The sequence below is a fragment of the Bos javanicus genome, chromosome 5, assembly GCF_032452875.1.
Source record: "Bos javanicus breed banteng chromosome 5, ARS-OSU_banteng_1.0, whole genome shotgun sequence".
Lineage (NCBI taxonomy): Eukaryota > Metazoa > Chordata > Mammalia > Artiodactyla > Bovidae > Bos > Bos javanicus.
The window spans coordinates 78,792,741-78,812,386 of record NC_083872.1 but is presented as its reverse complement, the minus strand read 5'-3'; the positions used below and the strand labels follow the sequence as shown (position 1 = coordinate 78,812,386).

General features: G+C 39.8%; 1 protein-coding gene across 4 annotated transcripts in view; it reads right to left on the bottom strand.

Moving 5' to 3' along the window:
* Positions 1-19,646, bottom strand: part of AMN1 (antagonist of mitotic exit network 1 homolog) — an 86,530-nt gene that overhangs the window by 18,359 nt on the left and 48,525 nt on the right. For all 4 annotated transcript variants that reach the window (XM_061417465.1, XM_061417467.1, XM_061417468.1 and 1 more), the window contains one exon: positions 13,863-13,974. In XM_061417465.1, coding sequence (XP_061273449.1) covers positions 13,863-13,974 — 112 coding nt within the window. The remainder of the gene's footprint in view (positions 1-13,862; positions 13,975-19,646) is intronic.

Genomic DNA, 19,646 nt, shown 5'->3' with positions numbered 1-19,646 from the left:
CCTTAGCAAAATGCCACCTAATTTTTAAAAAAGAAATTGACAAAACAATCCTAGTATTTACACAGGAATTTAAAGGAATCAGAACAGTCAATACGGTTTTGAAAAAGAACAAAATGGGAAACATATACTTCCTGATATACTTTCGTTGGTGTTTCTAAGACTATTTTGGCATATTTACTAATTATGAATTTATTGTCAAATATATGTAAATATTTAACTTCTGATTATATATTTCTGTCATTCTTCTGTAGGAATCTACTATTACACACATATATATATAGAAAAACACTTTTCCCTCTAGCTCTGAGTATACAGTGTATATTAATGTAATTACAAATTTTGATGCTAGAGGGCAGTTGCCTAATTGTGTCTGACTCTTTGCAACCCCATGGACTATAGCATGCCAGGCCTCCCTGTCCCTCACCATCTCTTGGAGTCTGCCCAAGTTCATGTCCATTGCATTGCTTATGCCATCCAGCCATCTCATCCTCTGATGCCCTCATCTCTTTCTGCCCTTAATCTTTTCCAGTGTTACATTACTCAGTCTATTCAGGCAGCTTTTCCTCATAAATATATAGAGTACTCAGGGCAGTGAGTTAATAGTAGGAATATTTGATGCCTGTAAGTTTCTTATGCTATAGGGAGAAACTGTGGCGTCTCTAAGTATTTCATGATCTCTTGCCAGAGTATTTTGTAGAAACTGTGGAAGAGGAAAAAAATTCTTTACCCTTCTGAGCTCTTGGCTGAGATCCCCTTGTAACCAAAGATGAATTAACAAAAGAAAAACAAACAGAAGTTTATCAACAAGAATACTTCATGTATATATGGGAGATAAATCAAGAAAAATGAGTAAACTCCTTGAGATGGCCCAAGTTACCACTATTTTCAGCAAAAGACAATTGAGAGATGTTGGGATTGTTGGGAAACTGGTTATGGAAAGTTACCAGTAAAAGTACAATTAACAGGGTAATGAAACCAAACTCTGCCAGGCCCTCCTAGGTACAAGTCCCTCCTTGTCTCCCACTTCTTATTTATAGAAAAACTTTGTGTCTATTAGGCCTTCCCTGAGTTCCAAAGAATAGACTTAAACAGTTAATGATTAGAGAAATAGAAAATGCAGAAACAAAGAAAGCAATCAAGCAAGAAAAGTAATAATAGCTTGAACAATAGAGTCACAGGACTCCTAGTTCCTCCTGAAGGGATACAGATAACAATCTGATACATATCTTTGAGTTTTTCTGCAGAAACTAACACCCCTTTCACCAAGTGGAAGATATTGACTACATGATGACCACCAGCATTCTGGCTGATCCCAGACTGGCTGAAACCAGGAGATTGATGATTGAGATTCCCAAAACATCAACCTGCTATTTCACCACCAACCAATCAGAAAAACATGCATGAGTTGATCATGCACCCTGCGACCCTCATCACTTACGTTGCCTTTAATATACCCTTGGCTGAAAGCTATCAGGGAGTTCTTGCCTTTTGAGAATCAGCTGTCCATGCTGCTTGCTTGGCACCCTGCACCTTCCCTCACTACAACCTGGTGTCAGGATTGGCTTTGCAGCACATGGGGTGAAGAGACCCGATTTCAGTTTGGTAACAGTAAGATTCACTATGAAGATTTAAAGTGCCTTATCCACTGAATATGATTCTGATTTAGAGTCACCCCTCTCTTCTCACTTTTACTCTCCTCTTGGTACAGAGAGGGAGACAAGGAGGGAGACATTTTACAAATGAAGATTTTCTTTAAAAATGTAAACTCTCTTCACAAAAGGATAACTTCTCTTTTCAGAGCTCCTCCAGTGTCTGCTGATTCTCAGGAAAAATGGCTTAAAATAATCCTTATGCCAAAGAGGCATATTTGGGGTGGCTTATTCTGCTACTTGGGCTTCTCTGGTGGCTCAGTGTAAAGAACACACCTGCCAATGCAGGAGACCTGGGTTCGATCTGGGTTCGATCAGACCTGGGTCTGAAAGATCCCCCAGAGAAGAAAATGGCAACCCACTGCAGCATTCTTGCTGGGAAATCCCATGGATAGAGGAGCCTGGCAGTCAGACTTGACTAAGCAACTAAATAACAACAATTCTGCTACTCAACAAAACCAGACTCAGGACTGAAAAAGACTCTAAAGGTCATTTATACCAAATCACATTACTGATGCTTGATGTCACTCTCCTACTTCCTTCCCTCTCTACTAGTAGTTAAGCCACTTGACACCAAAGGCTTAGGAAATTGCTCTATTGGAAAAAGAAGTAGAGATTGTGGATTAGGTGATTTAGGTTTTTTACTTCCAGTTCTATTAGTACCTATTTCTAATATTTGGGACAAGCCACCTAAATTCACTAAACTGTGTAGACGACTTCTGAGGAATCTTTTACTTTACTATCTTTTAAAAAATCTATGACTAATGTAGATGGAGACCACTTTTTGCAAGAGATTCACTATGGTAGCTGTTGAAGCCCCAAGAAAAAGAAGAAACTATGGGAATATAAATTAACAAACTAAGTTTTTCAAATTATCAAGGGGAATGTAATTAACACATTTTAATAAAATACACAGGTAAATAAGTGAGGCTGTGCACATTTTTTCTAATACGCCATTACAGTGTGTGGCATAAAGAAGTTCTGTCATGCTGGATTAGTAATAGATGACTAAAGAATGATGAAGAAACAGAATAATATAGGATATAGAAAATGAAATACATGAAATTTAAAAAGTGTCCTTGAAGCAAGGAATCAGCTTTAATTATAGGACACTCTGAAACAAACCACTTGGCTCCATGTGGTAAATCTTGACATATTTATTATCCAGAAATCTAAAGAACTTGCTTGTAAAGTAATCAAGCTGAAACAAATCCTCAGATATCACTAAAGTTTGAATCAAGTCAACCAAAAGTGGCAGATTTCCTGTTGGGTTTTCCTGCCTTTCAATATAAACATAGGATGTTTGTGCTAATTGCTTTATTGCCCTTCTAAAATCTAAGCCTAGATGGCTGTGAATACTGTGAAACATGTTTAGATAAGGTTAGAAATAGAAATGCATGTCCAATTAAGGAGATTAACAAAACTGTGTGAGTTGATATTACTGAAAATCATAGCAGACATAATTGAATTGAAAATAATACATTTTAAAATTATTTTCCTGTTTTCCATAATGTCTATGATTTACAGTATTTTAAACAGCAGCTTTTTTGTCTTTTCTGCAGATATAAAATCAGAGTGCTTCTAATAGTTTCAATACCTAATTTATAATGTATAGTTTTCCTTACAGTCTGATTGTAATGTTAAGAAATTTTATAAAAACTTAGAAACACGGAGGAGAAGATAAACTTATTAATTCAGGGAATCAGATGAATAACTGCCAATTTGGGGGTCAGGTTGCTTTGAGGATAACATAATACTAGAATTGCACAAACATATGTATATACACACATTCTTTTTTTAAAGTGGACAATTTTTAAAGTCTTTATTGAATTTGTTACAATATTGCTTCTGTTGCATGTTTTAGTTTTTTGTCCTAGAAGCATGTGGGATCTTAGCTCCCTGAGGAGGAGGAGGAGGTTTAGTCCCTAGTTCAGTTCAATTCAGTTCAGTTCAGTCGCTCAGTCGTGTCCGACTCTTTGAGACCCCATGAATCTCAGCACGCCAGGCCTCCCTGTCCATCACCAACTCCCGGAGTTCACTCAGACTCATGTCCATTGAGTCAGTGATGCCATCCAGCCATCTCATCCTCTGTCGTTGCCTTCTCCTCCTGCCCCCGAATCCCTCCCAGCATCAGAGTCTTTTCCAATGAGTCAACTCTTTGCATGAGGTGGCCAAAGTACTGGAGTTTCAGCTTTAGCATCATTCCTTCTAAAGAAATCCCAGGGCTGATCTCCTTCAGAATGGACTGGTTGGATCTCCTTGCAGTCCAAGGGACTCTCAAGAGTCTTCTCCAACACCACAGTTGTGTCCAACTCTTGCGACCCCATGGACTGTAGCCTGCCAGGCTCCTCTGTCTATGGGATTCTCCAGGCAAGAATACTGGACTGTGTTGCCATTTCCTTCTCCAGGGGATCTTCCTGGCCCAGGAATTGAACCTAGGTCTCCTGCATTGCAGGCAGATTCTTTACCAACTGAGCTACACGGAAACCCTCACCAGGGATCAAACCCACACCCCCCTGCATTGGAAGGTGAAGTCTTAACCACTGGACTGCCAGGGAAGTCCTGTACATACCTTCTTTTTACAGAATATAAATCATATTGTTTTATCTACTCAGATGTGACAAATCACATGAATATAAAAGAGGGAGGATATAAAGTGTTAGGATAGGAAAGAAGAAAGAACTTTCATTTATCAGGTTAAAAAAAAAGCATTTGTCTTCTGTGGAGAAAAAAGAAATTAATAAACGTAAGGTGAATATATTAACTCACTTTATTTTTATTGAACTGTGGGGTTGGAGAAGACTCTTGAGAGTCCCTTGGACTGCAAGGAGATCCAACCAGTCCATCCTAAAGGAAATCTGTCCTGAATATTCATTGGAGAGACTGATGCTGAAGCTGAAACTCCAATATTTTGGCTACCTGATGTGAAGAAGTGACTCACTAGAAAAGACCCTGATGCTGGGAAAGGTTGAAGGAGGGAGAAGAAGGGGATGACAGAGGATGAGATGGTTGGATGGCATCACCAACTCAATGGACATGAGTTTGAGTCAACTCTGGGTGTTGGTTATGGACAGGGAGGCCTGGTGTGCTGCAGTCCATGGGGTCAAAAAGAGTTGGACACAATGAGTGACTGAACTGATTTATTTTTATTCAATGATGGTAGCAAATTTCTAGGAATCAGCAAACTAAAATGGACTGGAATGGGTGGATTTAACTCAGATGACCATTATATCTACTACTGTGGGCAAGAATCCCTCAGAAGAAATGGAGTAGCCATCATGGTCAACAAAAGAGTCCAAAATGCAGTACTTGGATGCAATCTCAAAAACGACAGAATGATCTCTGTTCATTTCCAAAGCAAACCATTCAATACCACAGTAATCCAAGTCTATGCCCCAACCAGTAACACTGAAGAAGCTGAAGTTGAACGGTTCTATGAAGACTTACAAGACCTTTTAGAACTAACACCCAAAAAAGACATCCTTTTCATTATAGGGGACTGGAATGCAAAAGTAGGAAGTCAAGAAACACCTGGAGTAACAAGCAAATTTGGCCTTGGAATATGGAATGAAGCAGGGCAAAGACTAATAGAGTTTTGCCAAGAAAATGCATTGGTCATAGCAAACACCCTCTTCCAAAAACACAAGAGAAGACTCTACACATGGACATCACCAGATGGTCAACACTGAAATCAGATTGATTATATTCTTTGCAGCCAAAGATGGAGAAGCTCTATACAGTCAGCAAAAACAAGACCAGGAGCTGACTGTGGCTCAGACCATGAACCCCTTATTGCCAAATTCAGACTTAAATTGAAGAAAGTAGGGAAAATCACTACAGCATTCAGGTATGACCTAAATCAAATCCCTTATGATTATACAGTGGAAGTGAGAAACAGACTTAAGGGCCTAGATCTGATTGATACAGTGCCTGATGAACTATGGAGGGAGGTTCGTGACATTGTACAGGAGATAGGGATCAAGACCATCCCCATGGAAAAGAAATGCAGAAAAGCAAAATGGCTGTCTGGGGAGGCCTTACAAATAGCACTGAACAGAAGAGAAATGAAAAGCAAAGGAGAAAAGGAAAGATATAAGCATCTGAATGCAGAGTTCCAAAGCATAGCAAGAAGAGATAAGAAAGCCTTCTTCAGCGATCAATGCAAATAAATAGAGGAAAACAACAGAATGGGAAAGACTAGAGATCTCTTCAAGAAAATGAGAGGTACCAAGGGAACATTTCATACAAAGATGGGCTTGATAAAGGACAGAAATGGTATGGACCTAACACAAGCAGAGATATTAAGAAGAGGTGGAAGGAATACACAGAAGAACTGTACAAAAAAGATCTTCACAACCAAGATAGTCACGATGGTGTGATCACTCACCTCGAGCCAGACATCCTGGAATGTGAAGTCAAGTGGGCCTTATTAAGCATCACTACGAACAAAGCTAGTGGAGGTGATAGAATTCCAGTGGAGCTATTCCAAATCCTGGAAGATGATGCTGTGAAAGTGCTGCACTCAATATGCCAGCAAATTTGGAAAACTCAGCAGTGGCCACAGGACTGGAAAAGGTCAGTTTTCATTCCAATCCCAAAGAAAGGCAATGCCAAAGAATGCTCAAACTACCGCACAATTGCACTCATCTCACACGCTAGTAAAGTAATGCTCAAAATTCTCCAAGCCAGGCTTCAGCAAAACGTGAACCGTGAACGTCCAGATGTTCAAGCTGGTTTTAGAAAAGGCAGAGGAACCAGAGATCAAATTGCCAACATCCGCTGGATCATGGAAAAAGCAAGAGAGTTCCAGAAAAACATCTATTTCTGCTTTACTGACTATGCCAAAGCCTTTGACTGTGTGGATCACAATAAACTGTGGAAAACTCTGAAAGAGATGGGAATAGCAGACCACCTGACCTGCCTCTTGAGAAACCTATATGCAGGTCAGGAAGCAACAGTTAGAACTGGACATGGAACAGCAGACTGGTTCCAAATAGGAAAAGGAGTACATCAAGGCTGTATATTGTCACCCTGTTTATTTAACTTATATGCAGAGTACCTCATGAGAAACGCTGGGGTGGAAGAAGCACAAGCTGGGATCAAGATTGCCAGGAGAAATATCAATAACCTCAGATATGCAGATGACACCACCCTTATGGCAGAAAGTGAAGAGGAATAAAAAGCCTCTTGATGAAAGTGAAAGTAGAGAGTGAAAAAGTTGGCTTAAAGCTCAACATTCAGAAAACGAAGATCATGGCATCCGGTCCCATCACTTCATGGCAAATAGATGAAGAAACAGTGGAAAACAGTGTCAGACTTTATTTTTCTGGGCTCCAAAATCACTGCAGATGGTGACTGCAGCCATGAAATTAAAAGATGCTTACTCCTTGGAAGGAAAGTTATGACCAACCTAGATAGCTTATTCAAAAGCAGAGACATTACTTTTCCAACAAAGTTCCATCTAGTCAAGGCTATGGTTTTCCAGTGGTCATGTACAGATGTGAGAGTTGGACTGTGAAGAAGGCTGAGCACCAAAGAATTGATGCTTTTGAACTGTGGTGTTGGAGAAGACTCTTGAGAGTCCCTTGGACTGCAAGAACCAACCAGTCCATTCTAAAGGAGATCAGTCCTGGGTGTTCATTGGAAGAACTGACACTAAAGCTGAAACTCCAGTACTTTGGCCACCTCATGCGAAGAGTTGACTCATTGGAAAAGACTCTGATGCTGGGCAGGATTTGGGGGGCAGGAGGAGAAGGGGACGACAGAGGATGAGATGGCTGGATGGCATCACTGACTCGATGGACATGAGTCTAGGTGATGGGAGTTGGTGATGGACAGGGAGGCCTGGCGTGCTGCAATTCATGGGGTTGCAAAGAGTCGGACATGACTGAGTGACTGAACTGAACTGAACTGATGGTAGAAAAAATTTACAATGGTGCAGTGCTGACAGGAAAGAGTGAAGAGTAGAGACGATCTGGGTAGTTGAAAAACTTCAGCTTTTTTCTCTTTAAGAACCTAATGATAAAAAGCATTGTATAGGAACCCCTGTATTATTATCAGATCACCCAATTTTATGACTGACAGTTATATATAAGGGAAAGTTGAGGTCTATAAAGTTAAGTTATTCAGTGTTTTGGAGAGAAGAGAGTTCTAGAAAAACATCTACTTCTGCTTTATTGATTATGCCAAAGCCTTTTACTGTGTGGATCATCACAAACTGGAAAATTCTTAAAGAGATGGGAATACCAGACCACCTGACCTGCCTCTTGAGAAATTTGTATGCAGGTCAGGAAGCAACAGTTAGAACTGGACATCGAACAGCAGACTGGTTCCAAATAGGAAAAGGAGTACGTCAAGGCTGTATATTGTCATCCTGTATATTTAACTTATATGCAGAGTACATCATGAGAAATGCTGGGCTGGATGAAGCACAAGCTGGAATCAAGACTTTTGGGAGAAATATCAGTAACCTTAGATATGCAGATGACACCACCCTTATGGCAGAAAGCGAAGAACTAAAGAGCTTCTTGATGAAAGTGAAAGAGGAGAGTGAAAAAGTTGGCTTAAAGCTCAACATTCAGAAAACGAAGATCATGGCATCTGGTCCCATCACTTCATGGCAAATAGATGGGGAAACAGTGGAAACAGTGGCTGACTTTATTTTTTTGGGCTCCAAAATCACTGCAGATGGTGATTGCAGCCATAAAACTAAAAGACGCTTACTCCTTGGAAGGAAAGTTATGACCAACCTAGATGGCATATTAAAAAGCAGAGACATTACTTTGTCAACAAAGGTCCATCTAGTCAAGGTTATGGTTTTTCCTGTGGTCATGTATGGATGTGAGAGTTGGACTATAAAGAAAGCTGAGCGCTGAAGAATTGATGCTTTTGAACTGTGGTATTGGAGAAGACTCTTCAGAGTCTCTTAGACTGCAAGCAGATCCAACCAATCCATCCCAAAGGAAATCAGTTATGACTATTCATTGGAAGGACTGATGTTGAAGCTGAAATTCCAATACTTTGGCCACCTTATGCAAAGAACTTATTCATTGGAAAAGACCGTGATGCTGGGAAAGATTGAGGGCAGAAGGAGAAGGGGACAACAGAGGATGAGATGGTTGGATCGCATCACCGACTCAATGGACATGAGTTTGAGTCAAGTCCAGGAGTCGGTGATGGACAGGGAGGCCTGGCGTGCTGCAGTCCATGGGATTGCAATGAGTTGGGACACGACTGAGCGACTGAACTCAACTGAACTGAGGAGACCAATGTTGACTTAAAAAAAATGCATAATGTGAGAGTTATGAGATAAATTTTATTTGGGGGCAAAATGAGGACTGCAGCCCAGGAGACACTACCTCAGAGAAACTGCTCCAAAGATGTAGCGGGAAAGGTCAGGATATATGTGATTTTGGGGAAGGGACAGTATATGCAATCAAGCACACATTTTCCCAGAAAGTTGCCTCAAGCCTCGTGAAGCTTTCTGCTGGTCACAAGAAACAATCGTCTCCATGAAAGATTTTAGTGCTTTTCTACAGATGAGGAGATACAAGAATTGGGTGTATAAAATCAGCTCCTGAAAATATCTAACTATCTGAAGACCTGATCTACGTTTCCCCCTCCCCACCAGCACAGAATGCCTCATTTCTCCACCCTGAACTCCTTTCAGCGGGAGTTGAAGGTCAGCAGCTACAGCAGCACAAGATTGAATCCTTGTAGAGGTAGATGGCAGGCTCCCACAGCAAGTGCCTATGTGTGGCTGACACAGAGGATTGGTGCTCATTTCACTTCTTCTTGAGATTTTTGTTTAATATTAGCACCATTATTAAAAACTCTGTCACAAGGGGCAAGTACTGTTTCAGTTTCTCACTTTCCTATTTGGGGAAAGCAAGGATTAAAACACACACACACACACACACACAAATTATCCTGTGTTAAAAAAATTTGACAAATGCTTGTTTGGGGAGCAAAACTTTGTAGCCATCCCAAAGTGTCGGGCATCAGGATTATTTCGAGCTGAAAACAATCAAGGCCCAAAAGACTCAAGAAGAAATTTTGCCCTTTCCCCTTACTGCCTAAAGGAAGTATAGATAAGTCCTCCTACCCCTATCAGAGATTATCTACAAAGAATGTGGGCTAGGTATGGCGGGGGAAACTCAGTGAGGGGCCTAGAATTCAGAGAACCTTTATGTTCCATTGTCTCTGCATGGCCCAACAAATACTTGTCTACCAAGCATTTGCTTTTTTTATCTCCATGTGAATTGCCTTCATCTCTTTTGAAGTTCCAAACCCCTACCCCTGCATGTCCTCTTTAGCTGCTGAAGATGTTTCAGACACTTTGGCTAGTTACTCAGTTCTCTTGGGTCTCTCCCATGTATGTAAATTCGGATTTTCTCCTCTTTACCTGCCTCCTGTCAATTTAATTCTTAGATAAGCCAGAAGAATCTAAAAGGGTAGGGGAAGATTTCTAACTCCTTGACACTCAGATAAAAAAAGTTTCTTAGCATAGTATTTCTTAGAGCCTTTGAAAAATGAATATTCATTATAGTGATATATTTTCTAAACTTTTTGAACATATAAACATATTTTATGTTGCATACCTTGAGCAAGGGATTGTGTGGCAGGACAAGAAAAAAGATCTGACCACAAGGTCGCAGTAGCATACAAGGAGATTTATTTGGGCAGGGCTTTGCTAGGTTTGCAGGGAAGGGGGTTCCCATACAACAGAACTTCCAAAGGAGTGTGTGTATGAGTCTCAAAAAGGAAGTAAGGTAAGGGAACTCCCAGGAAACTGAGGAGGGAGGTTATTTGTCATCCCTTTCTAGGCCACATTAGAGTTGGTAAATTCAGTGTTTGAGTCATTATATGGATAGGAAAAGTGTGGGATTAAGCTTTCCTTGTGTCTATAGTCAGGGGCTTCCCCGGTGGTGTAGCAGTAAAGAATCTGCCTACAATTCAGGAGAACTGGGTTTGATCCCTGGGTCAAGAAGATCTCCTGGAGAAGGAAACAGCAACTCACTCCAGTAATCTATATCCAGTATCATATAATCATACCAGATAGGCATTCCTCTTTAATTTACCAGCTGATAATATATCTTTGGTTTCCAGTGATCTCAGTAATTATATAATTTATCTCAAAACTGTCTTTTTGCTTTAAAAATCAGACTAATCACTGCAACATATTTTCAATTCATATTCATTAGTCATTTCTATATTAATACAGGCACATTTAAGCATTTTAATATTGGTCTTGTACTCAAATTTTCAGTTTTTGGTTGTACCTTCTAAATATTTCATTACCTATAAGGTCTTTGATAATTGTTTTAAGCAGTTTGCCTAGGAGAAGCTTTTCTGGTTGACTGTGTATAGTCTGTTTTCACTTCTATTAAAAGTAGAGACAAAATGCCAAATTAACTATTTCCAAATTGTAACCAGAAAGATGATCAAGGTAAAGTTAACAAAAGTTGAGTTTATAATGTGTTAGGTAGTCAAGCTGATCTGAGACAAATACAACAGAACATTAAACCAGAATTATTCCAGTAAGGTTCTAGGGGACACTGTGGCTGCATGGGCCGGAGGTATCAGCTACTTTCTCATTCCAAAATGAGATACCAGACCACTTGTACATGACTTGTAAATGCTTGGCTGAAAACTGATTTTGGAATCTTTGGTGCCTTATCCATTCAAAGATATAAAAGTGTAAAAATGGGAAGTGATGGAAAATTGGAAATTAAAGAAAGGATTTCTTTGAAGACAGTTGTGATTTGAGTTCTAGAAAGAGGGCTGCAGGTGCTTGCTCTTCCCTTCAAGCCTAGTGAGAGAGGGCTCCAAGGGGATCAGTTGGAGAATCTGATATGTCCCTTGGAGCTTGGGGAACACAATACACATCACAAACAGTACACATCAGACCTAAGAAAACTAAAAAGCAGGCTCTGTTAAGAGTCCATGTGGCCAAAGAGAGGACTGAAGCGGGGAAATATCTGCACTCTCACCATCTAAAGTATTGTGTTCCCTGTGGACAGATGTGGGCTAGCATGGGTTGCCTTGTATTTTGCTCATGAAAGGCAACCTAGATAGTCGAGGCAACCTCAACAGAAAGAAAATGAAGGTACGTTGCTAAAGGAATGAGGGCAGAGGAAGAAAACGCTTGCTACTAGCCAGGAGACACATTTGCTTGAATCAAGAGAACTGTAGATAGGAGATATACGCAGTGAGGAGGGGAGTGGCAGAAAGTGGACTCTGAGAAGCTCAACAGTGCCCCGCTTTTGTGAGAGTATGGATCAGGATCGGCTCACCCACTGAGCCCATGGTGCTGCCACTAGATCACAGCGGTAGTGCTCAAGGAAGACTTTTCTTTCCCTTACCTGCCCTCCTGCTCATTGCAGTCCGACCCTGCACTAACACTGCTGAGATCAGAAACCATGGTGGGTGAGTTAGGAAAGGAAGAGGAGAATCAGGAGGGAAAACAGGGAAACTAACAATGTTCCCTTAACACAGCAGCCTTTCCACCTACAGCAAACCTGAGCTAACTGGAGAAGTAAAAAGCTTTAATTTGAACTCGTTTGGAGTATTACATGAGAATGATAAGAAAAGTCAGTGGCACATGTTTGAGATTTTCACTTGGGTTTGGGAAAAATTAACTCCTGTAGAGCAAATTTGTAATTAATATAGTGAGAGGAAAATGGAGTCACTTTATGAATACCACTTTCTTGTTCAGTGCATTGATTAAACATACACATACCTCACTGAGTAGATTTACACACTTTTAGTTGGTATTCTGAGAAGACCTATTACCAAAAATGGCTGCAATTACATTTCACATATTGTGGACTCTTCCACCTTACAATAATGTCCTTCTTGTTAAAATATAATTTTCTGCTTTGTTTGATGATTAGAGAGCTTCTGCCTGCCTTCTCACAACCCTCAGAATAGTGTTCACATTAACTGATTCCCTGTACTCAGTCACATGAATTTTTCTGATTCTAAATTATTTTCTTAAAATTATGATTATTAATTTTTAATAGGTAAAATCATTCACATGGTACAAAATTCAAAAGGACAAAAGGATATATGGTGAAGGCTTTTTCCCACTCTTGTCTCTCCACAACCTTCCCCAGAGGTACCCACTGGTAATAGTTTCCAACTAAAGTTTTGGCGTTAGTGTTCTGAAAAATGTCTACCTAAAATAAGATTTTAGTCTTCATTACAGATGTCTTTGATAACCAAATATAACCCATTACAGGCTTAGTTTAGATTGGCAGTTCAAACAGAAAACGTGGAAGTTGTCAAAAGGACAGTAACTATTAAACTATAATTAGGAAAATAAGCTGGAAGGGCAGGGCATTAAGTACTGACTTACAAATGAGAACCAGGTTATATTGTGGTAGGGGACCCATGTGTAGGAATAATGTGAAAGAGGTGTCATGGCTCTTACGCAAGCCAAAGGCTGTGACTAATTAAGTGAAGTACCACATCAGCCAAATGATTCTGAATCTCAATGGCTACATCTTGGTGTGATTACAGTTAACAGGTCATTTAGCATACTTGATAGATGTAATATTATAAACGACTACACAAAGCATCATGTTTAATATCATGACCACTACTACTGCCACCATCGTCCTTATCATCACAGTTAGCATTTATTGGGCCTTGGCCATCACCACCATCACCATCATTATCATGATTAACATTTACTGAGCCCTCAGTATGTGCTAGGCACCAAAAAATGTGTTGTTGTGATCAAGTTTATAAGGTAGGTACTGTCATTATACTCACCTTCAGATGAGGAAACTGAATAATGAAATGGGTTAAGTAATTTACTCAAGGTTACACAGTTATTAAAAGATGAAACCAAGATTTGAACCCAAGCAGCCTCATACTTACCCTGGTGGATCAGATGGTATAAAGTATCTGCCTGCAATGTAGGGCACCTGGGTTCAATCCCTGGGTTGGGAAGATCCCCTGAAGAAGGAGGGGCTTCCCTGGTGGCTCAGTAGTTAAGAATTCACCTGCAATGCACGGACTTCAGGAGACATGGGTTCAATCCCTGGGTTGGGAAGATCCCCTGGGGGAGGACATGGCAACCCACTCCAGTATTCTTGCCTGGAGAATTCCACAGACAGAGGGGCCTGGCGGGCTACAGTCCATGGGGTCGCAAAGAGTCAGACATGATTGCTCAACTAACACACACACACACAGCCTTATACTAACCTGTTATTAGAGGGCATCCATGGAAGAGTAATATACATATCTGAGGACAGCAAGTAAGGACAGCTTCTACAGCCTCGTCAGTCAGATTCACACAATGCCCCATATGAATCTCCTGTTTAAAAATAAAGAAAGTATAATCAAAAGAAAAAACGGGACAATAAGAACAGTGTGAAATGCTTGGGAAATACTGTACTCTGATAACAAAACCCCCAATACCTACTTGCAAGAGAAACTCTATAGGAAGGACCAGTGAAAGACTATAGTAATTTGGAAGGTATAGCAGCTTTAAAAGTTAAATGCCCAACCACTTTATAAGGCAATTTGGCAGTATCAGTATCCTCCAGAAGCCAGCAATTAATTCCAACTGCTATATAGACACCCACTATATAGAGAGAAATGCTTGTACATGTGTGTAAGGAAACAACTTATAAATATGTCAACTGAAATATTACTTGTAATAGCAAATAAATGGAGATTGGGTAAGTAAATGGTGGTTCATTAATATATTGTAATAAGATAAAACAGTTACAAACAAAAATATTTACTTGTATTAATAGACATAAATCTTAAACATAATGTTAGTTCAGACACTTTAGAAAACAGTGTTGTAGCATTTTATAAAGCTAAACATGTGCTTACTGTATGACACAGCAATTCCATTCTAGTTATTACCCCCCAAAATGAAACCATATGTCTACATAAAGACGTATGCAAATGTCCACAGCAGTATTTATAATAGTCTAAAATTGGAACAACCTGAAAGGTGAATATATGAGCAAGCTGTGTTATACCCAGACTATGGAATACTACTCAGCCAAAAAAGGGGATGAAATATTAACATGTTTAACAACATGGATGAATATCAAAAATATTATGTCAAATGAAAGAAGTAAAGAAAACAGTAAAAAAACAAAAGATGATATACTGCATGATTTCATTCATATAAAATATTATAGAAAAAGCAAAACTATATTGATAAATGAGTGGTTGCTTGGGGGAAGGCCACAGCAGAGCACTGACTGAAAAGACATGAGAGAAAACCTCTTGGGGCGATGGAAATATTCTATACTTAATTGTAGTGGTTATAAGATTGTAAAACAATTACCAACATTCATCAAATTGTACGCTTAAAATAGGTGAATTTTATTGTATGTAAATAAAACTCCAATAAAGCTTGAAAAAATTTTTAAAACATGATTTTGAATAAAAAAATCAAATTGTAAAACAACACATATGATATGAAACTATTATGCACTATTTAAAAACACATGACTCATTTGAAAAGACCCTGATGCTGGAAAAGATTGAAGGCAGGAGGAGAAGGGGATGAGATGGTTGGATGGCATCACTGACTCAATGGACATGAGTTTAACTCCAGGAGTTGGTGATGGACAGGGAGGCCCAGCATGCTGCAGTCCATGGGGTCGCAAAAGTCAGACATGACTGAGTGACTGAACTGAACTGAAAAACACATAATATAATATCTTGTTTATGAACATATCACAATGAAGGCAGTGGAGAAGGGGACGACAGAGAATGAGATGGTTGGATGGTATCACCGACTCAATGGACACGAGTTTGAGTAAACTCCAGGAGTTAGTGATGACAGGGAGGCCTGGCATGCTGCAGTCCATGGGGTCGCAAAGAGCTGGACACGACTGGGCGACTGAACTGATCACAAATGATGAAGCACAAGCTGAAATCAAGATTGCCGGGAGAAATATCAATAACCTCAGATATGCAGATGACACCACCTTTAGGGCAGAAAACAAAGAGGAACTAAAAAGCCTCATGATGAAGGTAAAAGAGGAGAGTTAAAAAGCTGGCTTAAAACTCAACATTCAAAAAAGAAGATCATGGCATCTGGTTCCATCACTTCATGGCAAGTAGATGGGGAAACAATGGAAAAAGTGAGAGACTTTATTTTCTTGGGCTCCCAAATCACTGCAGATGGTGACTGCAGCCACAAAATTAAAGGACACTTGCTCTTTGGAAGAAAAACTATGCCAAAACAGTATATTAAAGACCAGATACATTACTTTGCCAACAAAGGTCTGTATAGTCAAAGCTATGGTTTTTCCAGGAGTCACGTATGGATGTGAGAGTTGGAGCATAAAGAAGGCTGAATGCCAAAGAATTGATGCTTTTGAACTATGGTGTTGGAGAAGACTCTTGAGAGTCCCTTGGACTGCAAGGAGATCAAACCAGTTGATTCTAAAAGTAATCAGTCCTGAATATTCATTAGAAGGACTGATGTTGAAGCTGAAGCTCCAATAGTTTGGCCACCAGATGTGACGAGATGACTCGTTCTAGGTAAGACCCTGATGCTGGGAAAGATTGAGGGCAGGAGGAGAAGGGGACAATAGAGGATGAGATAGTTGGATGGCATCACTGACTCAATGGACATGAGTTTGATCAAGCTCTGGGAGATGGTGAAGGACAGGGAAGCCTGGCGTGCTGCAGTCCATGGGACTGCAGAGTCAGACATAACTGAGTGACTGAACAACAACAGTCACAGATATACACACACATACGTAGAAAGACAGATGAAATAGTCAAACATGGAAGGAAAGATACACAGGCATCTTCAGAAGAGCGGTTACCTCTGATGGAAGAAGGGGAATAAATGAGGGAGGGAGCTTTAGATATCACATTTAATAATTAAAAAAAAAATAACTTGCTGGAATAAATGCAGACAATGTTAAAATTCACGTTGTGGTTGGCTCACAGGTCTCTGTTATAAAAATTTCTATACATTTTCATATATTTGAAATATTTTCTATCTTTTATTTAATGTTCTAATTTGAAATACTTTCTCATTGCTAGTGAGAATGTACAAGGGTACAGTTGCTATGGAAACAGTATGGCAGTTCCTCAAAAAATTATATATAGAATTAGAATATTATCTAGCTATTTCACTTCTAGGGATATACTCCAAAGAACTGCATGCAGGGATGTAAATAGATGTCTATACAGCTATGTTCATAATAGAGACATTCACAGAAGGCAAAAGGTAGAACGATATCAGTGGATGAATGGTTTTTAAAAATGTCACTATAATGGTAAATTCATAAAGACAGAAGATAGAACAGAGGTTGTCAGAGGTTGGGGGAAAGGATAATGGGGAGTTATGGTTTAAAGGGTAAAGAGTTTCTATTTGGGATGAGGAAAACATTCTGGAGATAGTTAATGGTGATGGCTGCACAATGATGTGAATGTACTTAAATCCACTGAATTGTACCCTAAAAATGGTTAATAGTAAATTTTATGTATATTTGCCAACATCAAAAACTTTTTAACAATTCTGAAAGTAAGATTCAGCTAATAATTGATATGTATACTTATGGTAGTAGTTTTTCTTTTCTATTGAAAAGTTGGTATTATGTTGGTGTATATATTATTATAATTAATCATGTCTTAAAGGAAAGTTGAATATATTGAAAATTCTTGAACACTGAGGAGAAAGCATCATATTCTACATGGGAAAGGTATCCTATGATATGAATTGGCAAGGTGATAGACAATGAACCCTTTCATGGATCACAGCCTTGTTGTGGGGCAGGGGCTTGCATAACTCATTGAATCTATGAGCCATGCCATGCAGGGCCACCCAAGACAAATGGGTCATACTGAAGAGTTCTGACAAAATGTGGTCCACAGGAGGAGGGGTTGGCAATCGACTCTAATATTCTTGTCTGGAGAACCTGATGGACAGTATGAAAAGGTAAAAAGATATGATACCAGAAGATGAGCCCCGCCAGGTAGGAAGGTGTCCAATATGCTACTGGGGAAGAGTGGAGGGCAATTATGAATAGCTCCAGAATGAAGCAGCTGGGTCAAAGGGAGAATAACACTCACCTGTGGAGGTATCTGGTGGTGAAAGTAAAGTCTGATGATGTAAAAAACAATGTTGCATAAGAACCTGGAATCATAAGGTCCATGAATCAAGGTAAATTAGATGTGGACAAGAAGGAGATGGCAAGAGTGAACACTGACATCTTAGGAATCAGTGAACTAAAATGGATGGGAATGGGCAAATTTAATTCAGATAACTATAATGTCTACTAGGCAATGGCACCCCACTCCAGTACTCTTGCCTGGAAAATCCCATGGACAGAGGAGCCTGGTGGGTTGCAGTCCATGGGGTCGCTAAGAGTCGGACACGACTGAGCGACTTCACTTTCACTTTTCACTTTCATGCATTGGAGAAGGAAATGGCAACCCACTCCAGTGTTCTTGCCTGGAGAATCCCGGGGACAGGGGAGCCTGGTGGGCTGCCGTCTCTGGGGTGGCACAGAGTCGGACACGACTGAAGCGACTTAGCAGCAGCAGCAGCAACTGTGGGCAAGACTCCCTTAGAAGAAGTGGAGTAGCTTCACAGTCAGTAAAAGAGTCCACAATGCAGTACTTGGGTGCATCCTCAAAAATGACAGAAGGATCTTGGTTTATTTCCAAGGCAAACCATTCAACATCAGAGTAATCCAAGTCTATGCCCAAACACTGATGCTGAAGAAACTGAAGCTGACTGATTTTATGAAGACCTAGAACACCTTCTAGAACTAACACCAAAAAAGATGTCCTTTTCATCCTTGGGGATTGGAATATAAAAGTAGATAAGTCAAGAGATTCCAGGAATAACAGGCAGGTTTGGCCTTGGTGTACCAAATAAAGCAGGGCAAAGGTTAGCAGAGTTTTGTCAAGAGAACACACTGGTCATAGCAAACACCCTTTTCCAAAAACACAAGAGATGACTCTACACATGGACATAACCAGATGGTCAATACCAAAGTCAGATTGATTATATTCTTTAAGCTGAGGATGGAGAAGCTCTATACCTAGAGCCAGAGCTGAGTGTGGCTCAGATCATGAGCTCCTTATTGCAAAATTCAGGCTTAAATGGAAGGAAATGGAGAAATCCACTAGGCCACTCAGGTATGACCTAAATAAAATCCCTTATGGTTATACAGTAGAGGTGATGAATAGATTCAAGAGATTAGATCTGATAGAGAGAGTGCCTCAAGAACTATGGACATTTATATGAGATTATTATTATATGAGGTTTATAACATTGTACAGGAGGCAGTGAACAAAATCCATGCCAAAGAAAAAGAAATGCAAGAAGGCAAAGTGGTTATTTGAAGAGGTTTTACAAATAGCTGAGGATACAAGAGAAACAAAAGGCAAGGGAGAAGGGGAAAGATACACGCACTGGATGCAGAGTTCCAGAGAATAGCAGAGATAAGAAAGCTTTCTTAAATGAACAATGCAAAGAAACGGAGGAAAACAATAGAATGAGAAAGACTAGAGATCTCTTCAAGAAAATGGGAGATATCAAGGGAACATTTCATGCAAGGATGGGCAAGATAAAGGACAGAAATGGTAAGGATGTAACAAAAGCAGAAGGTATTAAGAAGAGGTGCAAAAATACACAGAACTATACAAGAAAGGCCTTAATGACCCAGATAACAATGATGGTGTGGTCACTCACCTAGTGTTGGACATCCTGGAGTGAGAAGTCAATGGGGCTTTAGGAAGCATATTATGAACAAAGCAAGTTGAAGTGATGGAATTCTAGCTGAGCTATTTCAAATTCTAAAAGATGATGCTGTGAAAGTGCTGCACTCAGTATGCCAGCAAATTTGGAAAACTCAGTAGTGACCACAGGCCTTGAAAAGTTCAGTTTTCATTTCAATCCCACAGAAGGGCAATGCTAAAGAATATTCCAACTACCATACAATTGCACTCATTTCACATACTATCAAGGTAGTGTTCAAAATTCTTCAA